The following is a 25684-nucleotide window of genomic DNA, read 5'->3' on the forward strand; positions in this document are numbered from 1 at the left end:
TTGGTTGAAGTATATAGCCCCACATCACTATAAACGGTAGTAAGATTATTTTAGATTTAGTTTTCTTTCCATAGGCGCCAAAATGAGGTGATTCTCGTGGATGTGACACATTTCAGAAAGTATAACATAAAAAAACATAGACCATCTGAATATAATACTCACTTCCCTGATCATTTATCAATAGCTTGTCAAAATATACGAATACTTTACAGTAAACGGGAACTGATAATATTTACAGAATTTATACACTGTCAGAATGGAACATAGTTAAGCACTTTTGATAAATTTATCATACACAAAATATCTTACCTGACTGTGGTGATCAAAAGCTGTCATAACTCAATACTAACAGAACTTTTTACTTAAGTTGGTCAAACACTCCTTGTTAAGATATTCATCTGGGGAATAGAAGGAGTTGCTTAACAAAAAGCCTCTCAAACACTGTTGAAACTGTGCTTTATCTGGAACCAAGTCATTTATGGTTGCTGATTATTTATTGAAAACGTATGCAGCTAAATACTGGATACCTTTTTGAACCACGGTAAATGATTTTAGGTCTTTATGTAGATTCTTCTTCTTCCTATTATGATACTATGTATTGAGATATTGTTGTACTACAAATTTACTGATTCGTCTCAAATTACTCCTGATGCTGTAGAAAACTTTCCGACACAGATATTTTTTCATATAGGCCCTTTTATGTCTACCATGAACAGTCTTGTCTAGGCACATTATTTTTGTTGCATGGTAACAAACGCATGACAGATATTCTTATCACCATAACCATTTCTAGTTGATTGTATCATTACCTACCGAAGGATTGCAGATATGAAAAAGGAGTTTACGTCTTATGTGTAAACTTTGATCGTGACCCTCAGTACCACGTGTGTATGAGGTGCACGTGCTGTGCCTCCACTGACAAGAATACGATAGGTGTGATTTTTAGCAGAACTGTTGTGAGCGTGAGACATGAGCTATGTCCTGTTTGGATTGTCACAGCTGACATATTTCTCAGCTTTTTGATATTACATGACAACAGTGCCTAAGGACGGAAAAGGCCAGTCGGCGGGTTGAAGAGGAGACATTTACCCGTGATTATTGTTCCTATTTGGACCCTTGTAGAGTCCTGCTTATCTGTACGCTCTGAGATATGTTTTTACGTTGTAGGGAGTACGCGGAACGCTCGCTTGTGTAGCTTATAGAGAGGGAAAAAGTTTTATGATATGGCTGCTTGTATGTTAAAACACTAATGGAAACGTTACTAGTAGTAACAGTTCTGTCGAATGAATGTTTCATTTCCCTCGTATCATTTAATTTTTGTAATTCACTGCCTTTTATTTGCACTGCAGGGATATAAATGGCAAAGGTGGAGGTGACGAAGAATACTAGAAGCAGAACAGTGAGGTGTTTAATTTCAGTGACACGCTAGTGGATAAAGTGGAAGAATTACGTGGGATTGTAGGCTTTCTCGGCAAATTTCATTTATGTAATCTTGTCAGGTTACCTGCAGAGTAGTGGCATCGTGTCGTCGCAACATTCCGACAAGGCTGCTATTCGTGATCTTCAGGTGAAGTAAAACTGCACTAGATGGCCTACGTGAAAAAGCTATCAGGAATAAGCTGGTGCAGGAGAAGAAAGATTTCTTCAACAAAAGTGCGCTACTGATGTGAAATACTGATACGAAAATGAAGAAGGATTTTGAAAATGTACATTTCTTGTCGCTGTTTGTAGTAACGGTGAATATTTGTGTGTGATTGTCGTGTAGAAAATAATTTAGTCCTATAACTGATTCGTGCATCGGGATCGATAGGTGGAAATTTATTGTTAGGGAAGGAAAAACTGGAGCGCCGTCTCTCGCGCAAAGTAGGTGGTTAACGTGTATTGGAGGTGGATAGAGCGCCTAAACACGAGGTTAAAGGGCACGAAGTGACCGAGCGAAGAGAGGGATGGCCGGCAGTCAGTCACTAGCTTTTAGACGGTCAGTGCCTTGGAGCGGAATAGAGGATAAGCTTTTGAAACGTTACTGGAAATAAGCCTCGGAGGGACATGTAATAGGCTTACTGCAAGGCGGTATGTTTCAGCAGTGCCCTACAGTGCTTCTGCGTGGAAGGAACAATTATATTAGAGCAATTTGTAAGCGAACAATGATTACGCAGTACCATTAAGTACGAAGACAACTACAGCTCAACGTACTGCAGACTCTGCGCTTGTACTGTTTTACTACATTTGTAAATGTATGCAATCAGTATCTCATCCACTGCGATTTAATACATTTGTTGGAATTTATTCGGGATTACCCGAGCGGTCTAAGGGCGCTGCAGTCGTGGACTGTGCGGCTGACCCCGGCGGAGGTCCGAGTCCTCCCTCGGGCGTGGGTGTGTGAGTTCGTCCTTATGATAATTTAGGTTAAGTAGAATGTAAGTTTAGGGACGGATGACCTTAGAAGTTAAGTCCCATAAGATTTCACTCATATCTCAACATGTTTTTGGAATTTGATCTTCGTGTGTGCCAGTAGAGCCCCTCTGCATCTACATGGACGCCTCGCAGATCACATTGTAAATGTGTAAATGTGATAGTTATTGACTTTAGTCACGTATCCTGTACTAGAATCCTGATCCTAATCCCAAAAGTTATTTGAGAGTCAATAAATTTTTATGTACATATAAGAAGTCTATTTCCACAATTAATTTTTATTCTAGAGTGGAATGTGCGCTGATATGAGACTCCATATGTGTGTCGCATGGGATTCATACCGGAGAGCTTCACCAGTCTTGTGTATGTGCTCTATCAACTGAGCTACCCGGGCACGACTCACCTTCCAACCTCGCAGGTTTATTTCTGCCGGCATCTCATCTCCTACCTTCCTAACTTCAAAGAAGTTTTACAAAAGGGCTGTTTGGTTTTGTAAATAATAATAACTTAGTGCTAAAATAGGAATAATGTCACTAATAAAGTTAATTAAAGACTTTATTTCTTAAGCTGCATTCCTTGTTGAAGGAAAGAAAATAATATTTCAGTTTCAACAAGTCGGCATTTTTCTTCAATTTCAACATTTCGTTGACAAGGAACAGAAACTCCATCAAATTCCTTAAATCGTTTATTAATGGTTCCGACAACAGTTGCAGTATTTATTAGACGACAAGTTTTGAGCCTGCTATTGTCGACAGAACCATTAATAAACGCTTTAAGGAAGTAAAAAATCTTTTTCCACTCTGTTCTGCAGGCGTAAGTAATTGACACAAAAGTTGAATTTTGGGAATCAGATTTCGGCTTTAGGAGTGTTCTCATCACGCTCAGAAAAAAATGACGATTCATATAAAGTACAACGTGAAGTTTTGCGGCAATTTCTCTTCTCTCCAATTCTATTCAATACCTTCTCATTAGTTATGTAATCTACCCATCTAATATTCAGCATTGTTCTGTAGCACCACATTTCGAAAGATTCTATTCTCTTCTTGTCCAAACTATTAATTGTCCATGTTTCACTTCCATACATGGCTACACTCCATACAAATACTTTCAGAAACGGCTTCCTGACACTTAAATCTATACTCGATAATAACAAATTTCTCTTATTCAGAAATACTTTCCTTGCCATTGCCAGTCTACATTTTATATCCTCTCTGCTTCGACCATCATCAGTTATTTTGCTCCCCATATAGCAATACTCCTTTACAACTTTAAGCGTCTCATTTCCTAATCTAATTCCCTCCGCATCATCCCACTTAATTCGACTACATTCCATTATCCTCGTTTTGCTTTTGTTGATGTTCATCTTATATCCTCCTTTCAAGACACTGTCCATTCCATTCAACTGCTCTTCCAAGTCCTTTGCTGTCTTTGACAGAATTATAATGTCATCGGCGAACTTCAAAGTTTTTATTTTTTCTCCATGGACTTTAATACCTACTCCGAAATGTTCTTTTGTTTCCTTTACTGCTTGCCCAATATACAGACCACTGCCTCTCTTTCATGCCCCTCGACTCTTATAAGTGCCATCTGGTTTCTGTACAAATTGCAAATAGCCGTCATCTCCCTGTATTTTACCCCTGCCACCTTTAGAATTTAAAAGAGAGTATTCCAGTCAACATTGTCAAAAGCTTTCTCTAAGTCTACAAATGCTAGAAACGTAGGTTTGCCTTCCCTTAATCTTTCTTCCAAGATAAGTCGTAAGGTCAGTATTGCCTCATGTGTTCCAGTATTTCTACGGAATCCAAACTGATCTTCCCCGAGTTCGGCTTCTACTAGTTTTTTCAATCGTCTGTAAAGAATTCGTGTTAGTATTTTGCAGCTGTGGCTTATTAAACTGTTTGTTCGGTAATTTTTCACACCTGTCAACACCTGCTTTCTTTGGGATTGGAATTATTATATTCTTCTTGAAGTCTGAGGGTATTTCCCCAGTTTCATACATCTTGCTTACCAGATGGTAGAGTTTTGTCAGGACTGGCTCTCCCAAGGGCATCAGTAGTTCCAGTGGAATGTTGTCTACTCCGGGGGCCTTGTTTCGATTCAGGACTTTAACCCCACGGTGCACGATATTCACTGCAGTGGACAACTCTTAATGGTCAATACTCTGGCGTTTTCAATCTGTCATGAGGCTGAAAATGGGTGCAGGACACAACACCTGTGGGGAGTACCCACTGCAGTGAACTGTGTGCACGTGAAGCCTGAGGACTGATTGGAAGTGCCAAAGAAGCGACCATTAACAGCTGTCCACTGTAGTGGACGCCATGCACCACAGGGCTACCCGAGTGGTCACCTTAACCGCTTCTGCTATCCACGCTAGTATCACGGCCAGATCCCAACTTCCATAATTCGCTGTCCCTGTGTCACAACCTGCACTCGTACGTTACAGATATTCCTATCCTGGAAGGATACTTTTATTGATAGTCGAGAGCCTGGTATTGGCGAATAAACACGAACGCATGTCCGACGGAACGCGACACCGCCCTTCTTAAAAACACAGGCTATTTCGCATCTGGTATGCGACGCACGTGTTTGAAACCTTGAGAAGATCTTCCAGACATTACGACTATCACCGCCGCGAAAGGGCGCTACTTTGAGCAAACTGCAAAGACGGCAGAAACAGCTGTTGGTTCCTACTAAACGGCCAGGTGGCCTTTCGTATGATGTAGATAAGCTTGGCCGGAGCCGGCCGGGTTGGCCAAGCGGTTCTAGGGACTACCGTCTGGAACCGCACCATCACTACGGTCGCAGGCTCGAATCCTGCCTCGGGCATGGATGTGTTTGATGTCCTTTGGTTAGTTAGACTTATGTAGTTCTAAGTTGTAGGGGACTGATGACCTCAGATGTAATGTCCCATAGTGCCCAGAGCCGTTTTGAACCTTAGCCGGAAGTCCCGATGCCTGTGTGCCCGGAACGGGACGTCTCCAGAGACCACGTGCTACATACGAGACAAAGTCACGGAGAAGTTGTGCTTGACAGACGCTCTTCCAACTACTCACCTATGACGGTGGCTGCGAACTGTCGTAGCACGGACATGGCGGGAGGCGGCGTCCTGTTGCGTGGCTGCGGCAAGTGGCGGCGTCGCCGACGCGGGCGTCGTTTTTATAAGTGACGCCGCGACCCGCGCTCATGATCTTCGCCCCGCAGGCGCCGCACCAGAAAACAGCGTGACTCGCTTCGCGCGAGAAGAAGGGAGGGGTGGGGTGGGAGGCGGATCCTTTGGTATAAGGTAGGTCCTCAGCACCGCTCGCCTCACAGCACAGGTTCCTCCCGCCAAGTGGACTGCTGCTACTGACTCCCACTCTGCGCAGACGCCTCACCGTCTGGTAAACACCATATATACTTCACAACGCCCTGACAAGGCGGGGAGTCACCGACAGCGGCGTTGGGTACACCAGCTATAAATAACACACGCGAAATCCGCTGAAAATTTCGAAATCGGAGATGCGAACAGTATTCAGTGAACCAGGCGCCTCACTGGAATTCATACAGGAGGTACCGATGATTGCTTTGTTGCTTAGATGTTATCTAGTCAGTGAAACGAGCTCAGGGGAGGAGGATAAGTCGACCGGGACCGGGATTTAACTTCGGGTCGCCAAGGACGTGATTCCAGACGGATCACCAGTTACACATGGTGAAAAGTTAGAAGATGGCGATTGTCTTTTTTTATCCAAATTAAAGAACCTATTGTGGCGTTCGCTGTGTTATTCAGAGGTTTGGTATTTAACTAACTTGTAAATGAAAATGAAAATGATAATGTGGTTTCATTACAGTGAATAATTACAAAATAATTTTTTTCTCCCGGCTAAAAATGGCTCTGAGCACTATGGGACCTAACATCTGAGGGCATTAGTCCCCTAGAACGTAGAGCTACTTAAACCTAACTAACGTAAGGACATCACACACATCCATGCCCGAGGGAGGATTCTAGCCTGCGACCGTAGCGGTTGCGCGGTGCCAGACTGAAGCGCCTAGAACCACTCGGCCACACCGGCCGGCTTTCTCCCGGCTAAGGATTTCGTGAAGTTGCTAACGAAATCCAAGTTAACGTCGTGTTAAAGTGTTGTCTGTAATTTGTGTAAGTGTCATCAAAGCACAGTTCATACAACAGATTCTATACAACTATTGATTAGGATGGAAATAGTTATCTTCAGGAAAATTGTCATTAAAACCACCGAATATCAGCCGCGCACAACACTGAAGTGTGTTACCTGAAACAATATTCTTCGCAACTCGTCCGTAATTAATTTCAGCTCCATACATCAGCAAGAAAAGTTTGTTATATGGATCGTGCTAAGAGCACTGTTTTTAAAGAACCAATCTGATTCTAATTATTTTCATTAAAATGAGTTCGGGACTACCGGTGTACAGTTATTTTTACACATTTTTATCACCTTCGGCATTTATGTCTGCAGAGTTGCGTAATTTGAATTTGCCGCTGAGATAATTGTTAAGATAGCGGCAGACAACTGACAGGGACTTTCTATTGTTATAGCAAATTTCCTTTTAACAGGATAAGTATTTGAATTAACGCTTATTAAAAATGGCTCAAATGGCTCTGAGCCACCTTAGCGGTCGCGCGGTTCCAGACTGTAGTGCCTAGAGCCGCCTGGACACCCGGGATGGCAAAATAACTACATCAGGTGTGTCCACGAGAGTTGTGGATTTGAGGAATTACAGATGTGGCCTCGAATCATTTGCAAGGAAGTGAACGTAGGCAGTATTCACTACCAGACTTCCCGTGATTATCGACCGCGGTCCCTGTCAGCAACACTCACCGGCCCACGGCCGTTAACTCTGACGGCGAATGTTTTCCCAAAGCGATGTCCTCGCGTTACACTGCGCCTGCGCAGCGTCACGTGAAAAATGCCGAGTCAGCACGACCGCATAAATTAAGTGTCTCATGCGTCAGGCGCCGATCAGGTGCCGACCACCCCTCTGTGACCAAATGCGCTGGTATCGTTCACCTTGTCCGTCATACACACGAATGGTACGTCGATTGCCAGTACAAGATTAATACCGATTTTGGAATCACTCTTTTAACAGCAGCCTTAGCGATTCATTTCCTGTGCATTTGACGACATCAGTATACAAAGAAGAAGAGAAAAAAATACAAAGATAAAACTCTGCTGTTTATGTAAGGTAATGATATTTTCTCTGACCACAGCAGTGTTGATGTGTTGAATCATCTCTTTTGTGTCAGTCTGTTATTCACTTGATCGTGCAGTCACGAACTTCAGCATTTTTGGAAGAAGGCAATCGATTCCGTACAAGCCTAAAGCCGAATCGAAATGTGGATAATTACAAGTCTCTGCTAAGAATGCTGATGACCCCACACTCGGTTATCAAAATTTTCCTGTTAAGCTTGCTAATCATTTGGTTAGTAATAGTGGTCACCAAAAGCGAAGATGAAACTAGTCAATGTGCTAATAAAAATAATTTGCATGAAAGAATATTAACCCTTCCTAGTGTTGCAAACGGTAGTTGGTCTCACTGGACATACCCTACAGAAAAATTAAATTACTCGTGGCCATGGTGTATGTAATCCGTGATAACATGTACACTACACATAGGTAATTTTGCGTCACGAAAACAAACGCTACTAGTAATGAAATATAATTACCGTGAATCACGTTGCCTAGTAATTTGGAAAACTCCCATACAAATATCCCGTTCTGTAACTACCGAAATTTTAACAGATTTGCGCACGAAATTGCTCTGACGATAGAACATATTACAACTTATCATAATAGATTTACACTAGCCAGAATTTTTCGCTCTTCAGATTCTTGTTTGAAAACGCTTGCCGACACAAAATGAAGAAGAATCACTGAAATACAGCTTTCTAAAAACGGAAGATTACACTACACAGCGAAATTCAGTGATATAAATATGCAGATATTCAAAAAAATTACGTACGATTTTTGCTTCATGATGTAAATGATCGTTAATGCTTTTTATTTAATGATGCAGTAGACTGAAAATCAGTTACTTTTGAGAAATTAAACGAAGTTCGTATAAGTTAAATTTTTGCAGCTTTTACGAAAAATTAATATTAGTTTATCAGTATAATTTCGTTGATATTTCCTTTCATTTAACGTATGTGATTCATCTAAAGACTAAACAGAATAATAAGAACCTATGTCAGTTATAAAGTCTCTGAACAGTAATGTACTCTACTGCAGGCAAACTACAATTACAGAAATGTGCTGCAAATAATTTAATCGGACGTAATCCGGATATACAATTGTTACGTAGCTCATCCCGATTCTGATCTTACACATAAGTCATTCTTGTGTCATCCATCCCAACAGTACCAGAGGGGCGATTTATGTTCTACAGATAGTAGTTAACGCCACAGCGCTTTGTGCTAACAATGATTTATTTGGGGTAAAAAAGCTCAGCTTGTAACGACGTACAATGCTAATTACTTTGTCCTGTAGTATCTAATTGATTACAAGTTTCATTTCACAGTTTAGAAGCATGAAAATATGATATGTAGAAACTTTTTATACGGCTTTCTGCGAAGTTTTCATTGTTGTTAGGTACAACTTTACTTTTGGGAATACAAAATTCATAATTTATGATTAACGATTTTACTTGATTGTTAAAGGCACTTTATACATACTCTTTGACGTACTAGGTGATTCATGAACCATGTTCTCATTTTCTATTGCATCTGGCGGCCAGGATTAACCCAGCTGAGAGTTACGATTTCTCCAGATTACCGCACAAGGCGTATTGAGGAGAGTTTTGCCGTTCTCAATTCAAATTACTTTCACAGCGGTGTCTTACGAGACGGGTAACAATAGGTATCTAATAAATGTTGATTCAGAACTATTTCCGTAAATAATGACTCCTCTTTCCTTCCTTCTTTATCTCAGATGAATGAATTACCCATATTGCCAATAAACCAACTGTCACGACACAGACGGATCGAGAAGCGAGTGACATACGAAAGACAAAATGAAACACACCACACATACAACTCGCGAAGTACAGGCTGTACCAAAAAGAAACAACCGATTTGGGACGTCTATGTTTCTGAAACTAACATATACAATAAATTTTGTTTTGTGATGAACAGGAAAGTCAAAAAGCTTTTTTAATACAATTTCATAAGTGTTCAATACGCCCCCTTGATGTCAATGCAGTACTCAAATTGCTCCCAAACTACAGCGAGCATGTCTTGAGTGACAGCTTCCACAGCTACTGTTACGCGATGTCTCAGTTCATTCACTGTTGTTGATAACGGAGGCATATAAGCAGAGTCTTTTATAAACCCCCACAAGAAATAATCACAGTCATGTCTGGTGACCTTGGAGACCAGCAATGAAAGGCTGAATCATTTGGGCCAGTGCGACCGATCCATCGTTCAGTAACCCTTCGACTTAAGTCGAAGGATTACTGAACGAACAAATTCCCACACTTCCAGGTTCAAGTGAGGTGGTGCCTTATCCTGTTGATGAATGAAGCCGTCAGAATCACTGTCCAGCAGTGAGAAAATAAAGTTCTCAAGTATATGGAGATATGTGCTTCGTGTAACAGTGTTCTCGGCAAGGAAAAAGGACCATACACCTTTTCCCGTGAAACTACACATGATGCTGCTGCTAGCTAGCGGGAACCATGTAAAACTCGAGAGTTTGCTCTTCCCAACAGTACGATTTTTACGCACGTACCTAAAACAACAGAATAGTTGTGATTTTTTAAAATCGGATGAGTCTTTTTGATACACTCCGTATTTTCCCGACACTCAGTGTACAACTAGCCAGCTTCTATGGCTCTTTAAGGGGGGATGTAACGGAAAATGTAAACATTTATTTAAAAAACAATTACAATCATATTTATTTGCTTACGAATCTAACTTTTGGATGTGTAAAGCAAAAGAGCTGTGTTTTGACGGAAAAATATAATAAATGTGCAGGGTTAATATTTTGCCAGAAATTTGATTTTTAATTTTCTGTTTCTTTTTTAAATAAAAAGCCATAACTCAAAATCTAATCATGCAATTAATCTGAAAATTTTATTGTGTTGTCCTGAGAAGGTTATAAGACCACTGATTTAGGTACAGTTATTAATTTATGATACAAATTATATCATTAACAGAGGTTTTTTTCTACATATAGTCATCTAAAAATCAGAATTTAACTGCAGGATCTCGTATTTTTTATTTCCAGGGAAACAGCAACACGTTGCGAACAGTTCCTGAAAATTTCATAGCATTAGCACATATACTTTTTGAGAAAAGGCTTGTAATAATGTAAAAAAATGTAAAACAGAGAAAATGAGGATAAAAGATTTTCTTCTCGTACTTCTACGTGTAATAAGCTTAGCTCAATTTTAAAATCCTCCATACTGATATTCCTCATCCTCCAGGTTTCTCTTCTCTCCTCTTCGAATCTGCCTTGCCTGTATTTGCAAGTAAGACACTGATCTGTTAGCTTTGTTGACCCTGCTCTCGTCGATGGTGTAAAATGCTCTTGTTGTAAACACTCCAGGATCTATACCAACTCTCTTCAGCACTTCAACTCTGCCATTATTTCCGTTACTCAACATAATTCCATCATAGACACCTGTTTTGAGTACTTCAAATCCACAGAATGTCCTTTTTGAACATATAATCTAAATTAAATTATTGTGGCTTTCATTAGCAAAAATGGTTCAAATTGCTCTAAGCACTATAGGACTTAACATCTGAGGTCATCAATCCCCTACACTTAGAACTACTTAAACCTAACTAACCTAAGGACATCACATACATCCATACCCGAGGCAGGATTCGAACCTGCGACCTTAGCAGCAGCACGGTTTCGAACTGAGGCGCCTAGAACCGCTCGACCACAGCTTCCGGATTTCATTTGCATTTTGTGTCTTTCCGTGAAGACACTTCCTCATTAAATCAGGATTTGCAAGAAACCTGAATGTGGGCTTGCATTCATAACAGGTTCTGGTAATGAATGTTTCTGTGAATACGTCTCATTTCTGTTGTTTAATTTACACCAACAGTCTTATAGACACAGATTGTGCATTTGTGTATGGTCAGTGGATAGTTTGTGGAAAATATTGTCCACACAGCACGCCTAATTGCTTCTAAATTATGTGTGTTTTTCCCGATAGCTCTCCCATAAAGTAGTTGAAGAGGATCAATGTCTTTCAGAGTAAGCCTGCCTTTTCCTTCGAGTGGTTTTCCATTCTCAAGAACTTCACCTTTCTTCTCTTTCAACAAGCGACGAAGTCTACCACCTAGCCTCTTTTGGATGTGGCCAACACATTCCAACTTTTCTATCGTTGTATTGTACGGATTTTTATGTGTTACAGCTTTGAACGAAGAGGAGTCCCCGACACCAAGGTATTTAGTATATCTAACACCATATTCGTCTTCAGATCTGGAGAACATCCTCACAACTGCAGCAGCCTCCATTCCCCCACTTGAGCCACTATAATTTTTAGAGCATGCTACTACATGCTTTTCCTACTGCAGTTTCTCACTGCCTTCGTTGTTGGACGTTTCACTTGTTGCTCACTGGTGGCAGTATTTAGACATAATTTCTACATCTAAAACTTTATCAAAAATCAATACCAATAGCAGATGCAACTCCATACAGAAATGTGTGACCCCTTTTCATCCACGTCTCATCTACAGACACACACAGGTCAGTAACATTTGTAGGAAATTCACTGTCATGAATATCTACCCCAGGGTATATTTCTTTTTGGTTTATTTCCACCAATTCCTCCACTGCTTTCTTCGTAGAATCTTTGGCAGTATCGTACACTGCATCAAACATTTCTTTATTTATTTTTTCAAACCTTGGACAAGGTGGAGGCATGTTCAGAAAACCACACAATAAATTACCTCCTTCCTTGCCCAGTCCAAGGCATCTCAGAGCATACGCTAATCTAAAATTCCTTTCGTAGGTATCAGTGTCAGTTTTTTGGAGGAGGAAAATGAAAATCACAGCCACATGCATTACAAATTAATTTAAAATCACAAACTTTTCCCAATCATTTTTCTTGAACAACAACCAGACATTCTGTATTCTTACAGCTAACACATGAACATCAAAACTTAATAGCCTGGCAGAGAAGCTATAAATCAAAAAGTCTGAATCCAATGGAATCCATATCAACATGATTCACGCTCCTGTACAATTCTCCTGTCCCAAGTTTCGATGCTAAAGCTGAGAGCTCATGTCCTTCATTTCGAACTGCGTCCTAGTTTTTGTTGGTAAGCCGATTTCCATGAAACCTCCGTTTCCTAAACACAGTTTTTCCACCACTCATTATATATAAATCAAGACTTCCACGTAAAGGTTTGCGAATTCAACCTTCCATCTACTAATATGTGTTAGTACTCATATTGTCAAAACGTAAATAAACCATATGCAAGAAAGTTTTCAGGCAAAGATATAGATGTCAGCGAGAGATATAGATGTCAGCCAAAGATATCGAAAGAAAATATCCTTCACACGGACAAAAATTCCTCTGAAGCAAGCAGTTTCCTAAATGCAGAAAAAGGTGGGAGTGGCCGCCAGGTCAGAGTTAATCAGTTTAAGAATTTAAAAGTATTTCCGAAGCTGATGTCGCGATAAAATTTACGAACAACATAGATTAAACTGCGTAGATTAAGAAAATAATATTTTTGAAAAATCGATTCTTTGGACCAAAATGCATTACATCCCTCTCTTAAAGGCTCCAGAAATAACAGAACTAGCTAGCACCTCCAGTAGTTCCATGTTTATTTGAGTGCTGTTCAACCCAAACTTCAGATTAGTGACTATCTCATTAATTGCAGTTACAATGTCAATACAAAGTACACAGTCGATATACGAGATAAAAACACTAGCACAGCCTTGCAGACATCCGTTCCTTGCTCGTTCACTCCCCGCTCCCAGTAAGTAATGAGAGACTTTTATGACAATAAAACTGCCTTTACCCCTAAAAACTATGCATTTTCCGCGTCGGCAAACCATGATTAAATACAATTTACTCGCTACCAAAGGTTAGTTACCATGAAAAATACGGAGGTAACCTAAAGATATGGGCATCTGCACGAATGGATAGATTAATGTACTTCAAAATTTGATTTCATGTAACTGTACACATTACACCAAAACGAAAAAAAGTTACAAGAAAAAGATATAAATAAAATATGTTCAGCTATCATTAAAGCTGAGCTGCTCTGACGAAAAGGAATTTTGTTTCCAGTAGTCTCCTTCATTTACTCACAAGGATATACATGTATATTTCTGTACAGCCTTGTTACAGAAGATTTATTTTGAAGGGGTCAGTAAAACAAGACATTGTATATGTTTCTATGACTTTTGTGTTATGATCCTTAGGCAGTCAAAGCCTGCATTACATAATTGAGACATTTAATAGGTATATCGCAGTTGTTCCGTGTCGAATACCCTCCTAAACTTTATGGTTAGCACATCTAAAGCTGTGCCGTGTTGACAACATCAGATTTATCATAGGAAAGGAAAAGGAATCAGTGTTGATATAAAGTAGTCGAAAAATTTGCATAAATTGGCTAATATTGTTCTCAGAGACGGAAGCAGCATCACCAAACCCAAATCATTCCTACAACCTACTTGCCTCTCCTGATTCTTAAACCTAGCGATACTGGACCGACTGCTTCTAGCATCAAGCATCAACTTGCGGCCAATGTACGGGGATTGGCACATTCTATCAAATTACCACCTGAGCAGACTAGTTAATGTGATGTGGGAACAGTACAGGAATTAACGAACGTAATTTCGAAAGAGCAGTGGCAGTATCCACAATTTCCTTGAATTTAGAATAGCTTTCCAGCCATGTCGACAGCTTAGAGAGAAGTTGGACTCATGAAAAAGACGTTGCAATGCACTGACCAATGTAGATAAAAGTAAGTATGGAGCACTATGGTATGACTTAGGACAAAAGTAATCGCTCAAGATTCTGCCGCATGTATTGTGCAACCGTAGACTTGATGATTCGCAGGAAACACAAATAGTGATGGTACAAGTCGAATATGAACAACGTTCTACTTTAGTGGATTATATCTCGCAACGTGATAGGTCTCAAAATGTTACGTGTCTCATGTAGACAAGCAGACTGGTTTAATAAAATGGACATGGAGACTTGAATTTTAAAAGATAATCAATTTGTACTTCATTAAGTCAGAGTAAAGGAATCAATTAATTCACTTATATGGGCGCCAGGCCAGTTACGATGATCGAATTTGAACATGTTACAGTACGCACACAATCCTGGTAGAGAAAACGTCAGGAAAGTAATATGGCAAGATAGGGTATCAGGCAAAACAAACGTTAAACGCTCTGAAGTACATGTATTGGACCACTAGAAATAACTACGAACAATATGAATTTACAATCGATGACGTGTAAAAATACAAATACTGACCAGGTTCTTACAAAACAAAAGTCTTCCTGGGTGCTTTGCCTGCCTAGCATTAGAGGCACACTAGAAACCCCCCCCCCCCCCTCTCCCCACCAACACTGCTGCCGGCTCTTTAAAGCTTCGAACTCCCATGTATAAAACAGCATTTATCCTGAACTATGTATCGTACAGTGACAATTTTCCACGTAGCGTTAAGTGTCATATGTGTATACTATCTGTATAAAAACTCGTGTCGCCAATAGAGTTAGTAGTGAACAAGTAACAAATTAAAACATCATGTCTGATGCTGCAGTTTTACTGCTTGAGCATCGCAGTAAGCGAAAAACTTGTTTCCCTTCATTATTTTGAATTCGATAAGTGCTCTCATTATCAAATAATGAAGAATGTATTCTGGGTAGTTTGTGTGTCGTGAGTTACGCTGCCGCCAAACATATTTACACAGTTTCTAACCAACTTATGGTGTTCAACGTGTAACCTTAACGGGTGGATTATGACACCACTTCAAAGTTTTAAATTCGGTCATTAGTTGTGACTACGTAGGCTTTCCCGGCGTAGTAAGTCTTGAAGTCTGTTAGGGTTTGTTGCCGGATCGTATTATCAACTTGACTAGATATTTCGGCGATCCAACTGGTCGCCATATTCAGGAGAATGCTGCTTCTGCTGATGAGACCCGCTGAGAACTGAAGATGGCGACCAGTAGGATCGTCGAAATATCGAGTCAAGTTGATTTTAGGATCCGGCAGCAAACCCGAAGAGACTTTCGGTCAATAGTTATTTGAAATGTTGAAAATCAAATCAAATTTTGTAGACAGTGAAAGCCGTTCGGTAAGCAACCTGTAAACGCAAAGTCCCCATGCACCGTTGTTACCGTTATGGGTGTTGTATGGGATTGAAAGTTCTTGTTTATAACAGAAAGAGCCATGGTGAGAGGGCGAGTTAAAAAGCAATGCCTCATAATTTTTTATTCTGTTCTCAATATTCGTTGAGACATTAAATGTCATGCATATCACTCCGTCGACTTTCCTGCTTTGCTGACGTAAGTTGCAGCACTCTACCGCTAATTAGCTCCGAATAGTGTAGTGTAGCATGGCGGTGCGTAAGGTAAATATGTCGTTGCGTGAGAAACAGCGTGCCGCAATCGAGTTTTAACCGCAGAAAACGTATCTCCAACCGGAATCCATAGAAGAACGAAACCTGTGAACAATGATGGTGGAATCGAAATAATTACACGTGCGACGTTAGATTGTTCGTGCTCGTAAAGAGCAAACAGTGTTGCTAATGTCAGCGTGTGTGACACAGCCTGGAGCGGACAACCGCATTCGGCAACTAGGACTGTTGACGGAATATCGATATATCGATGTTTTCCAAAACATATCGATATATACAGTTCACAATTTCCCGGAAATATTTGTAGTTGTTCTTTTGAAATTGTAATACTACATGATTTTACTTTACTGTGTGACAAAGTCCTACTATTTTTTGAGTTTTCATCACGTCCAATCTTTCTCTTTCGCTGTGTCAAGCATGCACATGTGGCACAAAAGAAGAACTCCGACTGCAATAGAGGCGTGAATGAAATAACAAGATTTCCGATGTCAAGAAACAGCACACAAGTTGCATTAAAAAGCAATTTTTATCGCATTTTTACCGCTACTAGGTTGCTATTTATTCGCATCGACATTCTTCAAAAAGAGTCGCTGAAAATGATGAACAAATCTCTAAACAACAATATTGGCCTTAACGGTGAGCGGATACGTGAGAGGGGAAATACTGACGTAATCGGCGCTCGGCGCTACCAACAGAAACTGCATCGTATAACTTCATCACACAATATTGACTTAGCAACTGCCACATCGCTGGCGTTTGCGGAAATGTAAAAACAGGGAAGTCGACTTGACGTCTTCCGGACAAATCCGATATGTGACGAAACCGAACGATGGACCCATCAGACACCTTTTATTATGCCACTTACATGCAGTTGCCAATGTTAATCAAATTATTATCGCCAAGTGTAAAAGTGCACCGTTTTAAGTTCTTGCTCTAAGGGGCGATAAGCAGACAGCTAATTGTTGATGTACAGACTATCTAATAACAAATCAGTACTTAAATATACAAATCCAATACCATCAGCATATTTACAATATGCAGCAGATATTTTTATAGGCAGGTATGTCGATGATTTCACATCCGATACATCGATGATTTTACGATTTTTCTAGAGCCAGGAATGATATTTATTTAAATATCGATATATCGATTTCGTGATATTTTCAAAAATAACAGAAGTCCTAACGGCAACCGACGAGACTCATCGGAATGATGAATTCCTGTGAGAAAATCGTCAGATAAGACATACACTGCTGTGTGGCATGTTACGAGAACATGAAAAGGTCATCATTTAAAACAGCGGTACAGTAAACTGTGTGTAGTTGAGTGCCTCGAATGCTCACTCCTGTTATGGAACAGAAGAGTCTGGACACCTGTCAATAATTTCTTTTCCGTTTTCAGCGTGAAGGTGATGGATTCCTTTACACCCTTGTGACTGGCGATTAAAGCTGTGTTCACCAGTTTGACCATGAATACAAGAGAGAATCAGTGGAGTTCTGCTCCAAAGGATCACCATGCCACCTATGTCCTGCTCACGATGTTCTAGAATGTTCAAGGTGTGCTTACACGCACTAACATAAACTCAGCAACGTACAGCGAGACTCTCATAAAACTGAAACGACCAACTGGAAGTGTTCGTCCACACATGGACAATGGCAGAACACACACGAGAGCAGCGACATGTGCAACAGTGCATTGCCTTGGATTCGTTGTCATCGATCATGCTTCGTGCAGTCGCCACTTGAGTACTCCAATCTTCATCTGTTTCCATTACTTTAAGAACATTTCGAGGACTTCACTTTGATAGTGGCGAATACTGCAAGCAGAGGTGAGGTCGCGACTCCGTCAACAATGTCAAACATTCTACAGTGACGATATCAACAAGCTGCTCTGTCTTTGGGAGGAATGTGTTCGTCGCCAGGGTGGCAATACTAAGAATTAAATATTTAGGCATGAAGAATAGAGATGAGCAATGTTAATAAATTTCTTTCATTCAAAAAGCCGAAAGAGTTATCCCACAAAAAAATGAATTCTTCATTACTTTTCACCACGCCGTCTTACAAGCGTAGATGCTACAGCGTCCAGGACTGGATGACGGCGCAGTATACAATGGTCTCCCGCGTAGATGCTACAGCGTTCCAGGACTGGACGACGGCGCAATAAACAATTGTCTCCCTATCCAGTTACATTGTCACTTTATTGTAAACTGCTACACCTTTATTTCTTGGTGAAATCCTAGGCACTTTTATTCTTCAGTTAATTTTTTTCAGCTTCTGTCCTCTCAGTGTTGTCAATTATACTAGTGGATGGTGATTTAGTGATGTTACTAATAATCAATACTGCCGTTTAATCAACATAATAATTACTACGTATCATTTTCTTGATGGTGCATTTAATTTCCGGTGATACTGTCATACTTGATTCTTGAATTTTTCTATTCTTGCTGAAAATTTTCCGCCAACAATCCCAGCAATTAGTGTCAGATGAAAATGTCTGGTGGTACAGATAAAATTGGATGATACCTATTTTTTGTTCATTCTCAGAACGTTTCTTTCCGTCTTCTGTTGAACACATCTCGGCTCTCTTTCCCAGTTCAACTGAAAATTGTAACGTTTGACCAATATTACTGATTCATGACAATTAATATTATAATTTGAGTAGTTAAATGGCTTCTAGTACTTGGAGACGTATATTAAAGATACGTCCCACTGGGCAGCTATCTGGGGAGGTGTTACATCAAGATTCTTAAGTTGACAATAGGAGGAATATCGCAGGCACAAGTGTATTTCGGCTGACACGTAATGTCTGAAACAGAGGGGGAAGCGGTTGAGTGAAAATATCATTTTGAGCGTAGCGCTGTGTTGAAATGTGTATTTTTTTTAAATATATTCTCAAGGAAATATTATACGTTTTTTTAAAGTTTTACGTAAATAAGAAATCGCAAAATATGGGTGTAGAGCTGGATTCCAAACAAACGCAATTACGAACTGCAGTATGGTGGTGCGAACGTTCAAGGTTCGACTTATCTGAACGAGAATCAGAAACCTGCAACGGTGATTCTGAAGAAAATAGAAAATGGCAACATGCCGTAATAATCTATACACAATCGTTAACAGAAATTATGGATAAAACATTGATTGTTTACTGTCAGCCCATACTGTGTCGAAAATAGGTCAAACATTTTCATGATAGCTATGAATGTCACTCAAGTTTGTATCTCTTTCTCGCAGTAGCTTTCCGAAACTTCATTTACAAGTTTGAAAGTGTCCGCTAAGCTCTAACTATGAGTGTAAAACTGTCATCGTACAGTGATAGAAAACATATTTTCTATTGTAAGAAGTGTCTCGTTACGAACCCTCCATGCTAAAAATTCTAGATACATTCTGCAGGTTTCTGTTCTAACTGCATCTGTCGGAAGGTTCTAATTTTTCCCAGATGCGCCTGTACTCTTTCTCCCTCATTTTGCTGGCTTGCTGAATGAGCTACAAAACACTTAAATCATGGAACATCTTAATATGATTTTACTGTTGGCCATAACATTGATGGTGTTTGGTTTGTGGGGCGCTCAACTGCGTGGTCATTAGCGCCCGTACAAAGTCCCAATTTTTACGCAGTCCAATTTTTTTTCGCACTCCAATCTAGCCACTGTCATGAATGATGATGAGGATGAAGTGATGAGGACAACCCAAATGACAACATTAGCTAGAAGCTTCTTACCCTAGTGAATTCACCTATACAGTCTGAAAAGTTCATAAGAGTGTTGCAGAGTAGGATGTGCTGAGAAATAATTGTGAAGAAGTAAATTCGATACATTGCTCCGTTTCTGAGTTAAGTAGCACTGAAGTTAGCCAATCAGGCCGTAGCGCCCGCAAATTCAAGTGGCCCGCCATATACGATTAGTGTAAGTTGTTCTTGGAGTGTAGATGATAGTGCACGATACTACTCAGTCTTTGGCTCGGGGTCGATTCTTATTACCGTCACATGTCCAATTTTCGTATCGTTCTCTTGATCAGTTGTAGGAAACCAAACGAAGTACTCGTTTGGCCACACCGTCTCGGCCAGGCAATTTGAATCTGTGCACCCAACGGCCTGATTGGCTAAATTCAATGCTAGTTAACTCGGAAATGGCAGTACGTATCGAATTTTTTTTTTCTGAACTGTTATTTCCCAGCACTACGTAACCTTCAACACTCTTATAAGTTTTCAGAATGTTTCTAACCACCCTGTATTTGTCTAATGAAGATGCGTGTTATATTCAAAAGCGACTAGTGTGATGTTATGACGTTGTTAATTTCACATTCCGCATAACTGCAAATTTTCAGCCAAATTGAGCCTTTACAGCGATATTAGCGTTCCGATACCTTCGCGTTAATTGCACTGATTTTAAGCTGTGGGATGTGGCAGCTCTTGTGATACAAATACGTACGCCGATCGGAAAAATGTACCTCTCTCGTCAAGCTACAGTACTTTGTGGTTTAGACACTGCCAACAACATTGACATATCTACCTACAACAGACTTAATTTACAACCCAAATAAATAAATAAAATAAAAATAGATAAGCAACATTTCGAAAGTGATATTGTGTGCATCAGCACCATGAATGTCGATGATCTTATGACCCAAAGTGAAACTGACTGTTGAAAATGCTGGTGGACGGCGAAGGTTATATCCAGTCAGAAAGATTCCCAACAATTAGTAATAAAATGACATTAATTAAATACGAATAAATACTCAACTTCACTGATGATTCTTCTTGTGTAATGTTTAGCACAATTAGACTTTTGAAATTATTACAAGTCTTCTGAAATATTAAAGTCCTGTCTCTGTGCCTCTGAGTGATGCCCACGCAGAGTTCACAGCTGGCCTACGATGTTTACGGAGCCTGAGTCTCGGAGACAACGGACGGACACGGCAGCTTATAGACTCGGCGGTAATTATACACGACACGGTGCACTGAAGAGAACTGTCCGCCGTAGCTCAGTGCTCCAGTATTTAACGAGGCATTGACCAATCGCGTGATCCCTGTGGGTTGGCAACTGCGTACCCTACCTGACCTCGGTATAGTTCGTACTGCCAACCCATACAGAAGTTGCACCACGGCTGTTTCGAGCGCATTTTATCGATTGTGGTGCGGTACTCTCTGGAGTCCTGAGTATCGTGGCCAACGCTGACAGATTTCGGTTCTGTAGTCACGGTGGTTTAACTGATACGGTATCGTTCACATTCAAAGCTGACACCACCGCTAAATGGACAACACATGTGATAGCGCTAGTTTTGATCCTGTTCAAGTCATGGGGGTCCAACAACCTCCTTATATCCGCTTCCGATGTCACAGAGAAGCTAATTCCGTACCGGCCACAGTATTTGTGGGACACTGCGAATACCTATCCGAGCGTCCGCTACAGGAGACTACAAGGAATGCCGCCTTCTAAATCTAATTTTAACAAATTGACCACAGTAATGCAATGACACGATAACGCAAGCTTATGCTGTTATCTAAGAGGAACCCTATCATTTATAATCAAATAACTTGCTCTAAGAGAGAGAGAATCCACCGTACTGTGCCAGTCACAGCTGACCAAACGACATGAGGTACAAACTACATGCAAAACATCGATATCCGTGCCGATTAATGTGTATTAAAATTATCGGTAATTGCAGAACTTGTTAAAACACACCGACTGCAGAAAACGGTGGCGTTTTAAAGCGAAAATAAATGAAAGAACTTTATGATTTAAGTCCCCTACTTCAACGAGGATATTATAGTGGAGCCCAATGGTTAAGGACGGGAGAAAGAAAAGAATGGCATACCTGTCTCAAAAGATCCAGCCGATATTTTCCTTAAACGATTAAGGAACCCATTGAAAACCTTATTCTGAACCAACGTCTTTCTTTATGCGACCACAGGGGGGTAACAGACATACCATTTCGCTCGGTCGTTAACAGGGCGTAAGGCGGCAGCTCCCTTCTGCTGAAACGGGACTGTTATGCTCCATTGGCGTTGTCTTCGTACAGAAGGCAGCTATGTGGGATATATAAGGAGTAGCTTCGGGAGCATGTACATCTCATTACTGCATTAGTGCAGCCGACAGACGGCACTACAGTCAGATAAACCGTGTCACGAAACCGGGTCCTCTTCGTGACCCTCCTAATTATTTCTGAGTCCCAAACACACGGTAGTGTACCTGTCTCCTTGCGCAGGAGACAGTCTAGTATAACGGCGTTGTTAGCTGTTCGTAGGCGACTATAGTGAGAAGTGTCAAACTAGTGAAGAAACGAGGAATACTGGATAAACAATACAACGGGTAGCGAATAGATACATGTCTATTTCTGATCATTAACAACGTATATATAAATGTTTGTGTTCATGTGTATATTTGTGTGCGTTTTGATAAATTGTAATGCATATGAAGGAGCTTAGGATAAGTGTCCTGCTGTAACTCTTCCATTATGTGGGGATTGCACGGTGATTGTAATTAAACCTTCGCTAGTTTAGTCATTGTAGACGGAAAACTATTTACTGTACAGGTACCAAACATGTAGGAACAATGTTCAGACGGTGCACTGCAGGATTTGTGTTGTTAGTACTGTTAGGGCCGATTGTATAAAGTATTTAACCATAGGTTAGTACAGAAAATTACCTCATATCAATCTTAACCTGGAAATCTGCATTGTGTAAACGTTAATCCTAAATCATATCACCGTGAAATCGGAATATACTTGACTGGCAAAATTTAGTGGTTCAAAGTCAAGTATAACTCTAACGTCAGCTTATAGTGTAGTGGCACTACGATTCATCAAATGGTTCAAATGGCTCTGAGCAGTAAGGGACTTAACATCTGAGGTCAACAGTCCCCTAGAACGTAGAACTACTTAAACCTAACTAACCTAAGGACATCACACACATCCATGCCCGAGGCAGGATTCGAACCTGCAACCGTAATGGTCGCGCGGTTCCAGACTGAAGCGCCTAGAACCGTTCGGCCACACCAGTCGGCTACGATTCATCGCTTTTGCTTTTAGCAAATAGCACTTGAAATAATAATAAAAAAATTAGCACAAAAAACGGCAAGTAAATTTGTGTCCACGCCATTCCCACGCTGCTTACGCTCAAAAAACTTTTTTCGATCTGGAAAGTTAGGTTAAGGAAATTACCGGCTACCGTGTGTACTTACTAATCAATATCATACTAGCTCTTGGGAGACGCAATTTATGTGATTAATCCAAAGACATATTATAGACACCTAGCAGCAGAGTAAGAAAAGAAAATTCGAAATATTTGTAATGAATACTTAAGTCTGAGAATTTTGAGAGCAGCCAAAAGCGATTCAGCTTCACTTCTTATTTGTTCTCTTTCTGTTCGAGTAGCAATAACTATGCAATTCGTATTAAATTTTTAACTACCGAACACTTCCTTAAACTGCTACGACCGTTCAACGTGCATTGATAAATAGAACATAAGCAGGTATGTTGAAATAAACTAATCACTTTTTCTTCACTCAATTATGTCTTTATACGGGGTCTACAAAATTTCCAGCAGAAAATCTTTCTCATCTTTACAGAAGTTTGACGATCTCTCCTTTTTCTGTTTGCCCCCATGGTTATAACACGACATCTTCGACAATAAATACTACGTATCTACGGTGTACAATAAATATCCGCTGTCGAAGTGCAATAATTGTGTCGATAGCCACTTTCATCCGTGTTGCCAAGCATGTTACGAGCTACCTAAGATGCAGTCGACCTTTAGTGTCATGATTTGCCGCTAGACATAGGTAGAACAGATTTCCGATATTTCAAGTTTCCCGAAAATTCGAGCCTCGTAGACGAATACTAGGTGTAGAAGTAGGAAGCCGGAATTCGGCTGCAGTAATTACACGTCTGTTGTCTGAAACTGATAAACAATATTTTATTCAAAATAATTTCTATTGCTATTTATATGTTTCTCCCACCTCTCAGGCAGGCTATGACAGAAACACCAAAAAAAAAAAAAAAAGATTCTTCTTCTTTCAAGCGAACCAGTCAGCGGGCCATTTTCGTACATTTTCATACGAATTCAAGCGTTGTTCTGCGAGAGCTGGTCCCAGGGATGAAAATTGCAAATAGATGATAATGGGATGGATCCGAGTCTGTGGAATAGGCTGCATGCCCTAGTATTTCCCAACTGAACGTCTTGATCGTTTCCCTTACCTTTTTGCTGTATGTGATGGGGCGTTATCATGGAGCAATATGACTTCGTGTTGCCTTTTTCCATATTCCGGTCCTTTTTCAGTTAATGCCCGACTTAAATCGATAATTTGCTGTTGGTAGCAGTCAGTGTTAACGGTTTCGCCAGGTTTAGCAGCTCATGACAGATGACACTCTTCTGATCCCACCAAATACAGAGCATTGTCTTCTTTCCAAAACGATTTGGCCTCGCACTGGATGTCGATAGTTTGTCTGGATTCAACGGTGATTTACGACGCTTAGGATTCTCAAAATATATCAGTTTCTCATCACCTGTCGCTATTGGAGAAACGACATTCTTTTGTATCTGGTGAGCGGCATTTCACAAGTGATCTTACAATTTTCTTGCTGTCTTTCATTCAACTTCATGCAGAACCCATCTCCACATCTTTCCCATAGTTTAGAACCGAAGAGAAACGGCTTTCTGCGTCACATTCAATTGTTCCGCAAGTTACTGTTGAGTTGGAGTATCATCTTCGTCTAGTGAGGCTTGCATTCATTGTCTTAGATCTTTCTCGGTGGTTTCCCGCGCTCGTCGTCTCACGTCAAAATCACCACTTTTGAATTTTTATTTTCGTGTTTTCCCAAGAGCATGTACGCCGAAAGCTTCGACAAGCATTCGATGCGATTCTGTAGCAGTTTTCTTCAAATTAATGCAGAGAACCAACGTTGACCGCAAATCGTAGTTCGTAGGCACAAAATTCGACATGTTTATGGATTTGAAACAAATACCGATGTATGGAACTTGGGTTACTATGTGTTGACACTCGTCGTCTACATCTACATCTACGTGATTACTCTGCTGTTCACAATAAAGTGCCTGGCAGAGGGTTCAATGAACCACCTTCAAACTGTCTCTCCATAGTTCCATTTTCGAACGGCGCGGGGAAGAAACGAGCACTTAAATTTTTCCGTGCGAGCCCTGGTTTTCAATGGGAGGAGAAAATTGGTGATTGAGATTTCATGGAAAGGTCCAGTCGCAACTAAAAACGCCTTTGTTTTAATGATTGTCACTCCATTTCACGTATCATGTCTGTGGCACTATCTCCCCTACTTCGCGATAATACAAAACAAGCTGCCCTTCTTTGTACTTTTTCGATGTCATCCATCAGTCCTACCTGATGCGGATCCCACGCCGCACAGCAACACTCCAGAATAGGGCGGACAAGCGTGGTGTAAGCAGTCTCTTTAGTAGACCTGTTACACCTTCCAAGTGTTCTGCCAATTAATCGCAGTCCTTGGTTTGCTCTAGCCACAGAATTATCTATGTGATCATTCCACTTTAGGTTATTTGTAAATGTAATCCTTAAGTATTCAGTTGAATTTGCAGCCTTCAGATTTGTGTGACTTATCGTGTAATCGAAATTTAGTGGATTTCTCTTAGTACTCATGTGATTAACTTCACACTTTTCTATGTTCAGGGTCAGTTGCCACTTTTTGCGCCATACAGATATCTTAAAAACATAATCTGCAAACAACCT

General features: G+C 40.5%; 2 protein-coding genes across 2 annotated transcripts in view; one reads left to right on the plus strand and one right to left on the minus strand.

The window, feature by feature from the left end:
• LOC126278130 (facilitated trehalose transporter Tret1-like) overlaps positions 1 to 5549 on the minus strand; it is a 29705-nt gene extending 24156 nt beyond the window's left edge. The window contains exon 1 of the mRNA XM_049978018.1: positions 5466 to 5549. Within this exon, the coding sequence (XP_049833975.1) occupies positions 5466 to 5502 (37 nt within the window). The 5' untranslated portion in view covers positions 5503 to 5549. The remainder of the gene's footprint in view (positions 1 to 5465) is intronic.
• The window catches only part of LOC126278767 (uncharacterized), a 779239-nt gene that overhangs the window by 94783 nt on the left and 658772 nt on the right, over positions 1 to 25684 (plus strand). The gene's annotated exons all lie outside the window — the stretch shown is intronic.

The sequence above is a fragment of the Schistocerca gregaria genome, chromosome 6 (genome assembly GCF_023897955.1).
Source record: "Schistocerca gregaria isolate iqSchGreg1 chromosome 6, iqSchGreg1.2, whole genome shotgun sequence".
Taxonomy (NCBI): Eukaryota; Metazoa; Arthropoda; class Insecta; order Orthoptera; family Acrididae; genus Schistocerca; species Schistocerca gregaria.